Below are 7,904 nucleotides of genomic sequence, written 5' to 3' on the forward strand. Positions count from 1 at the left end.
TAAGATAGATTTGGGACAAGTACATATACAGTAATGACTTGCTGGTAAACCACAAATATGCGTTGATTGATGACACCAGAGACACTCGATCGGCTTGGTTGGATGCGTGCGCGCGTGCGTGCAATGCCGCCGCCGCCGCCAGAGCCAAGCTGCTGACGAGTGTACAGCACAATACTCACTCATGCCGTTATACAGGTTCAGACATTAATTGATTACTTACGTACTACTTAGCGCTCGGGAGCCTGTCTGATCGACTCCGCACTTGTACTATGTACTCTACAGTCGTCCTCCTCCGCCGGCATGTTCTATGGTAGGTAGCTAAGGCAGGCAGGAGGAGTAGCTTGTTATTCTTCTTCTTCCAGGAGATGAGACGAGATGCATGAGGACCGTCTCTGAATGATCCATGGCCAAAGACACAAGAATCAGCTGTCTAAATAGTAGGTACTAGGTATAGCTAGGTGTGTGGCGGGAGGTTATCTCTCAACGGCAGCCGGCGGTGGCGGCTGCCGCACGAACTGCCCGCGCACCCGCGGGCGCTGCTCGGCCAGTCTCTTCCTGCTCTGGTAACGCACCTGCAAAATCAATGACCCATTTCATCAGCTATCATGAACAAACCCCAATCAGAAGAATGAAACCAAGAACAGAGAGCAGACGAAATCGGCTTTTGAAAAAAACCCAGTACCTTCTTCCCGAAGTTCCTCTCTTTTCTCTTCTCTCTGAACTTGTTCACGGCGGCCACCCGGCGCTCCCGTTTCATGTGCATCATGTTGCTTCTTTTGTCGATGCCACCGGTCTCAGCATGTACAGCAGCAGCAGCAGTAGCTGCGGTGCTCCCATTGTTGGTGTTGTTATTACTGCCAGAGTTGCTACCATAGTTGGCAGCATGACCTTCAACCGGACCCGAAGGATTGACCACATTGGACTGAGCAGTGCCTCCTGCCGATGATCCACCATTCGTGTCATGGGCCGCTGCACAGGGGCGTTTGCTCTGTGCTTCACCACCATTGTCTTTCGCCGCTGCTGCTGTTGCAGCATTCTTCTTGCTCATTTCATCAGCCTTGTCTTTCCCTGCTGCTGTTGCCGGCGTCCACGGCTGCACACGATGGAACGCCGAGGTATGTGTGTTGCCGTTGATGGGCGAAACCTTATTATTTCCGCCGGCGGGCTTGGTCACCACGCTCTTGGTGGTGGAGCCCATGTCGTTGTTGTTGCTGCTGCCGTTGGAGCCTTGCTTCATCTGAGCGGCGTCCGTTTTCGCGGCCTCGGAGCTGTTGCCGTTGGGCGAGCAGCTCCCGACGAACCCTGCACCGCCTTGATTGGAGACCGCGCACGTATTGTACCTTGCAAAGAATGAAAACGGTTAGTATGCAACATACGGATGATTTAAGGATTCGCAAAGGACACTGATATTATGCTTTGCACCTCGTGAATGCCGAGAGGTCCGATCGTCTCACGACGTTCCTCTGTTCCTCCTGGATCGCAGCATCCGCTCCGTCCGCGGTCGATCTCGACCTCTTCAGGCTCAGTTCAAGATACGGCATGGCGTTTTCACGGTCCGTGTCTTTCCCTTGCGGCGCTTGTGAGGAGCAGTTAGGAGCATCTATGGCTCTAGCTGCCTGTTGGGCGTCCATGTTTTTGGCCATCGAACCGATTAGGTCAGCAGCTCGAACAATTGGCTCATCCGAATTTTCCATAACTGTATCATTGGAATTGTTCTGTGGCAGATACTCACACCGTCCATTATCAGCTGGTTTGACCGAACTCTCATTCGGGGAGGATTGATCCTCTGTATTCAAATTACCAGGGGCACCTATCTCCAACTCCTTCCCTTTGAACTCAGCTGGAAAAGAAAAAATGTTGGAATTTAATCAGTACAAAATGGCACAAGCAGCTAGCTTTTGGTTCAGTTGCACAGTGAAGTGGTTGAGCACTTGAGCATACCATACCATTAGTTTCTTTTGGTTTCTGGCATTTTTTGTTATTTGTACCTCTTAATCTATTGCTGCATATCTCTGACTTCAGGTGGCTCACATGCGCGCAAGTGCTATCAGGCGGATCAACTGACTGATCTGGAGACATGTCCTGCGGACTGTCGATCTCAACGGCACGCTTTGTCCATGAGGTCTGCGCCTTAAAATAAGTTGATGAGAAAACTGGTTCAGATGCAGATACTTGTCACATATGTAAGTATTTTTACTTACAGCAGTTGATTCAAGTTCATTCAAAGTCCAAATAAACTAGCATGTGTTTCAAATCTTATTATCCAGCAGTTTCCAGTGTCTGGCAGTTTCCCAGTACATTTTAAGCAAAGACTACTACTACACTAGAATAAAATACACAGGCAAGTCAGACTTGTCTAAGTCCGTTAGTTAACGAAGAGAGTAAGTCATGTTCTAGTCACAGATAATTAGTTTGCTATATGGACAAATTGACCTCTAGTGCACTAGGACCAGGAGAAGCCATTCAGTTTTATCTAGCTTCCTTATCCTAACAATTGTTCTGTTCAGTCTTGTCTGAAAATATTACAGATAGTAGTATACCTTAAGTACAAAAGAAAAACATAAAAATCTCATACCTGAGTGCCACTGCCATTATCGCTGCCATCCCTTGCATTGAGCCCCATGCTGGCATCGTCGTTGCGATTATTGCTGTTATTATTGGAATCATTGCCACTCTTAGATTTGGTACACTTCTGTGTCTGAATGGCACTTCCACTGCCACTGCCACTGCCACTGGACTGAGTTCCAAGAAAACAACTTTGCTTTAGTACCCAGTACCAGTAAAAGATGCACTAGTAAGCTGGAAGGACACAAGTGAAACTAGGAACTGAAGCAGCAGCAGCAGCAGCAGCAACAGCAGTATTTCTGAATGAAGATACATACTACTGAGAAAGAACAGAGTCAAACACCATCAGAGATATATAGTAACTTACGCTGTGAGACCGTCTCCACACATGCGCCCAAAGGTTCTTAAGCTCGTTCTTACGAATCGGCTTGGCCAAGAAGTCGGCGGCACCATTTGACAGGCAGCTGAGGACCGTGCCCATCGAATCGTGCGACGACATCACTGGAAACCAAGAACATATAAATCTATGCACGCAGCAGCAGCACTGAAGCAAATGAACCTGATACTGAAACATTTTAGGGCCAAGTGGGGGTTGATTAAGCTGCTTACTGATGACGGGGATGTCCTTGCAGACCTCGTGGTTCATGATCCTGCCGAGCAGGTCGATCCCAGAGAGACCGCCGTGCATGAAGACCTCTGTCAGAACAAGGTCGATGTTGCTCTGCATGTCCTGAAGATACGCCCACGCCTGGTGGCCGTTTTCAGCAGGGATAACTGAACATGACACACAACCAACGCCCAAATTTAGTACCTCCATGACTACCGAGCCAGTACAAATTAATTAACACTGGTGGTAGCTGAGATTGAGTATGAGTAAGGACCTTGGTACATGCAGTGGCGGAGCAGGGCGGTGACGACCTGCCGGGTGGAGTCGTCGGTCTCCACGAGCAGCACCCTGATGGTCTTCCTGTGGAGGAACTCCTCCCAGCAGCGTGGCTGGGCGGCATGCTCCCCCTGCGGCGACGGCGGCTGCTGGTGGTGATGGCGGTCCATGGCGCTAGGAGGAGGCGGCCTGGCTCCAAGAGGAAACATGTTGGGGTCCTTTGGTGGTTGACGGTGAGGGAGGAGGAGGCGCGCATAGCACAATCAGCAGTACGCTGCCGTGAGTAATAATCGAACCTCGGTCGCATCCGGGAGTCCCAGGGCGTGCGTGCGTGCGTGCGCTCGTCCACGGCGGGCCACCAAATCAAATCAAAAACAAAACGCAAAAAAACACAAGAGCAAGCTGTTGAGACTGCAGCGGAATGAATCGTCTCCTCGAATGGAGCGGCCGGCGGCGAGCGGCGGCTAAAAGGGGGGCAGTAGCAGACAAGGCGGCGAGCCGGTTAATCTCCAGCAATTTCCGGACACATATTATTAGCTAGAGAGGGGGCCTGGAGTGAACGGAGGAGCATGCCCTGGATCCACACGCAGATTGAAACGGATGATTCGATCCCCAATCGAGCAGGAACAGAGCAGACGAGTGACAGACAGGCGGGAGCTCACCTCGCGTTGTCGCGCTGCCGGTCAGGTGGAGGAGGAGGACGACGACGAAGACGCGGGAGGGGGCGCGGCCATGGACGGCGTCGGCGGCGGCTGGAGCCGAGCGGAGGGAGAGATCGATGGAGGAGTAGTCCGTGTGTGTGTGTGTGTGCGGGAAGCCAAGGGGGGCGGAGGAGTAGATATTGGGGGAGGGGGACGGGTGACGTGGACGAAATGGAGGCGGGGAGCGCCGGTGGTGGGGCCAGAAAGAGATCCCCGTAAATCAAAAGCCGCGCGCTCCACGCCCCCGCACCCGCGCTGGATCCGCATATCTTTTCTCCTCTCCGGAGGAGCCGAGCCCGGGCCGGGCCAGCGGATCGCCCGGGGATGTGGATTTTGTGGGCCCCGCCTGGCGGCCGCTGGCGGAGGCAGCGGAGGAGCTGCTTGCCGCGGGAACGAACCGGACGCCGACACGTGGACGGACGGGTGCCCTCGCCTCCCAACTCCTTTGACTCGCGGGAGCCGTCAACTGAATCCATCTTCTTCAACCTTACTCGTAGTCTACTACTACAGTGAGTAGTGTGAAGAAGCGTTTGTCATGGATTTTGCTCATGTGACCAAATACTGCTCCAAGGTTCCGCCCCCTTTCAAATCCTCCCCTGTTTCTTTTTACTCCGCATATGAGATTTGTCTAAAGCCAACTTTATATTTTTTAAAAATATATCAATGTTCACAATACAAAATCAGTATCTTTGGATGGACGATGAAATTAATTTTCATACAGTATGACTTTAGCATTGTAGATGTTGATGTGTTTTAGTACAAATTCAGTCCAACTTTTCGATGTTTGACTTTATACGCAAAGTAAAAAAGAAGAAACGGAGGGAGTATGCCACCATTTTTTAAAAGAAAAAACTTTGAGCAAAATCTGTGCGACAGTCTAAGAGACAATTAATTAACCATATTTTATAAAAAAATTGAAACTTGAAAAAAAAACTAAAAAATTATAATCATAAATGATTTCCTTACTATGTTGGTAATCTTTCAACCTATTCTAGGTAGTTGTTTAAGATAATGGAATTATCATTCAAATTTGGTTAAAGCTTGATTTTTTTTAAAAGCTGGTATAGTAAATCATGCATGTTGTCCTTTCTATTCTAGTCAAATATTTAAGATGAATGAAGTTACCATTTTTGTTAATCAAAAAATTTGGGCGAAATTTGGAGCTTTAGGAACAAAACTGAGAAGGTTACGGTAAAACTCACAAAGATAGGTGGGATCAAGTTTGTTGGTTCAAACAGAGAGCTTTTAGCCTTTCACCATGTTTGCTAAAATATTGATCTAACCGGTAAAATGGTCAGCATATTAAACCTAGCAAGGTTTTATCTCCTACATAATCAGTGTGTCGTCAACTCATGGGTAGCGTATGGGTGGATACAACCCCTTCTACCCATACCCACATAAACTTTCTATACCCACCCACTTCAATACCTTTGGGCACAAATTAATAGCCATGCCCATTGGGTATCCAGTGGGAATAATATATACTATTTACATTTAATAAGATAAATAAGTGTAAAAATTCAAGTGATGATGGGAAACTAGTCTAGTACAACATTGCCTCCTCCGGTGGGTGACCTCTTGGAGGCGGCAAGGAAGTATGAGCAGCGGTTGGTGGAAGCCCAGTGTAGTGGGAGGCGTCGGTGGGAGTTGGGGATCACTAGATTGGGAGTTGGACAAGAGTGTGGTGGCGATCAGTCGGGATTTCATAATTTAGAGGAGTCACGTAGGACATAGGAGGAGTGGCGAGTTGGTGGCTGTGAGCCTATGACTGGTTTAGGGAATAAGGGATTTAGCATTGGGCCATATGAGTTGGATGTTCACCTGACATTTCATAGGCTCAGTATCCATTGGGTTACCCATGGGCACTATTTCATATCCATACCTGCCCATGTATTTTGTGGGTATAGATACCTATTACTCGTGGGTACAAAATTTTGCAAAGTCTCGTCTATCCCTGTTGTTTTCGGGTAGGGTACCCGTGGGTACCCATACCCATGGGCAAAATTGCAATTCCTACACGGCGCACAAGAGTGTGGTTGTTTACTATGGTTTTTTATAAATTTTGGTCAAAATTTATATAGTCTGACTCAGGACAAAGCTAATATGTGGAAGTATGTGGAAGTATATTCCTACACGGAAATTACTTTGTGGAAGTATATTCATTGGTGACCAAAATTGCCATTCCTACACGGAAAATCTTAGTGTCCTTACTATGTGGAAGTATATTCATTGGTGAATCTATGCTATTGCTTAGGTATTGTAGATGTTAATATATATATATATATATATATATATATATATATATATATATATATATATATATATATATATTTGGTCAAAGTTTGACTTATGATATTACTGATCTGGGAAGTAAATAAAAACGGAGTGAATAGTAGGTCAAGGGAGTGTCGGCAAAGTAAAGCCATAGTATTAGTGAAGACCGTCGTTAGGTCGTGTGACTGTGTATGCCATCGTTGTAATGTGGATGCATGCACGTGACAGACAGAATCAAGTTGAGAAATGATAAGGTTCTTTCTTTTGATAACCATCGTGAGGCAACGTGAGCCACTAGGATGTTCCTGTATCACAAGCGCACAAGCTAAGGCCGACACATCATCTCACCAGAATCTATTCCCAAACTATCTTTTGACACATTGCACGACATCCGCATATGCATCCCAATATCCAGTTTTCTCAGCCTCTCACCAAAATCTACTGTGTTCATGTGATTTCTGCTCCGATTTTCTCTGCATTCCTTTGAAAACGAAAATAGTTTGATCAAATATAGTGGTAATAAAGCCACGGGTGAGGCGCTTTGGAGCTCAGCCTCCATTGAACCCCCCATTTTTGGAAAAATATGAAATACATATTTAAAATTATCAACAAAACTCTGTACAAAATCCAACATCAAAGTCCAAAAAATTTACACATCAAAGTTATAGACTTTTCTAGGTGCTTGCATATTTTTGCGCCGAGATGACATCCGAGTAGCTTGGTACAAACAAATCGGAGCTAATAAAATGTCCAAAGCTGCAACAAAATTCGAGCTCCGTATTTTTTTGTACCGAGCTCCTCCTATGTCATATTAGTGTGAAAATTTGCAAGTATCTAGAAGAGTCCCTCGTCTTTCACATGTAAAAATTTCAGAACCTTTTGAATTTGTTAAATATTTTATTTGAATTTACTGTTTATATGGGCAGTATCAGAGCTCGGGATGAGAGCTGGATTTCCGTAAAACCACCGCCTTCATAAACAAACTCAACTATATATACCGCTTGAACATCCGAGTAAGGCTGTTTTGACTTTCTAAAAAGAGTGACTTAGTTTATTCCTAAATGATTTTCTCCCTTTTTACTTTATTATAGAAAATTAGCTTGTAGGGAATGACCGCACCTATTTTTTCCTTAAGAATGTGTGCTGTGATTAAGCGTGTTGATTCACACGCATAGTTTTGTTTCAAGAAATACTTTTATGTTTACTCAAGAAAAAGTCTTCTTTTTTTGTGGGAACCTCAAGAAAAAGTCTTTTTTATATAAATTTTTATTGGGTTTGACTACCATATTGTACCAGCAGAAACTGATGGTCAGAATTGCGTTCCAACTTTGGGGAGGCTGAGGGAGGAATATGTAAAACTATCATCAAACTTTGCTTCTTCCTTTTTTTTGTCTCATGGAGGGAACTAGAAATGTAAATTATATACTCTCTCTATTATTTGTGCTCATATATACTTATTATATGCTTTTTGGCCGGAAAGG

At 45.9% G+C, this 7,904-nt stretch overlaps 1 protein-coding gene across 9 annotated transcripts; it reads right to left on the minus strand.

Moving 5' to 3' along the window:
* On the minus strand, positions 1-4,394 carry LOC109761523 (two-component response regulator-like PRR37). 9 transcript variants are annotated; one of them, XM_020320345.4, is made up of 10 exons: positions 4,111-4,394; positions 3,745-4,022; positions 3,447-3,637; positions 3,175-3,339; positions 2,933-3,066; positions 2,576-2,737; positions 1,947-2,130; positions 1,423-1,840; positions 683-1,340; positions 1-572 (listed from the first exon to the last, which is right to left on the minus strand). In XM_020320345.4, the coding sequence occupies exons 2-10, from the start codon at positions 3,753-3,755 to the stop codon at positions 474-476; spliced, it is 2,022 nt and encodes a 673-aa protein (XP_020175934.1). In that variant the 5' UTR covers positions 3,756-4,022; positions 4,111-4,394; the 3' UTR covers positions 1-473. The 9 variants fall into 9 exon arrangements, with proteins under 9 accessions (XP_020175934.1, XP_073363911.1, XP_073363907.1 ...); XM_073507810.1 differs by having other exon boundaries at positions 1,989-2,124; positions 4,111-4,264; XM_073507806.1 differs by having other exon boundaries at positions 1,947-2,124; positions 4,111-4,264.
* Between the last annotated feature and the right edge of the window lie 3,510 nt (positions 4,395-7,904).

This window comes from Aegilops tauschii, chromosome 2 (assembly GCF_002575655.3).
Source record: "Aegilops tauschii subsp. strangulata cultivar AL8/78 chromosome 2, Aet v6.0, whole genome shotgun sequence".
NCBI classification, from domain to species: domain Eukaryota; kingdom Viridiplantae; phylum Streptophyta; class Magnoliopsida; order Poales; family Poaceae; genus Aegilops; species Aegilops tauschii.

What these genes read in the sequence shown, in the direction of transcription:
- LOC109761523 (XM_073507805.1), bottom strand. Translation starts at nt 3,657, where the DNA reads ATGTTTCCTCTTGGAGCCAGGCCGCCTCCTCCTAGCGCCATGGACCGC. An exon ending in TGTGGAGACGGTCTCACAGC is followed by an intron (nt 2,738 to 2,932) that starts GTAAGTTACTAT and finishes CTTGGAACTCAG; the next exon opens with TCCAGTGGCAGTGGCAGTGG. An exon ending in GACCTCTCGGCATTCACGAG is followed by an intron (nt 1,341 to 1,422) that starts GTGCAAAGCATA and finishes ATTCTTTGCAAG; the next exon opens with GTACAATACGTGCGCGGTCT.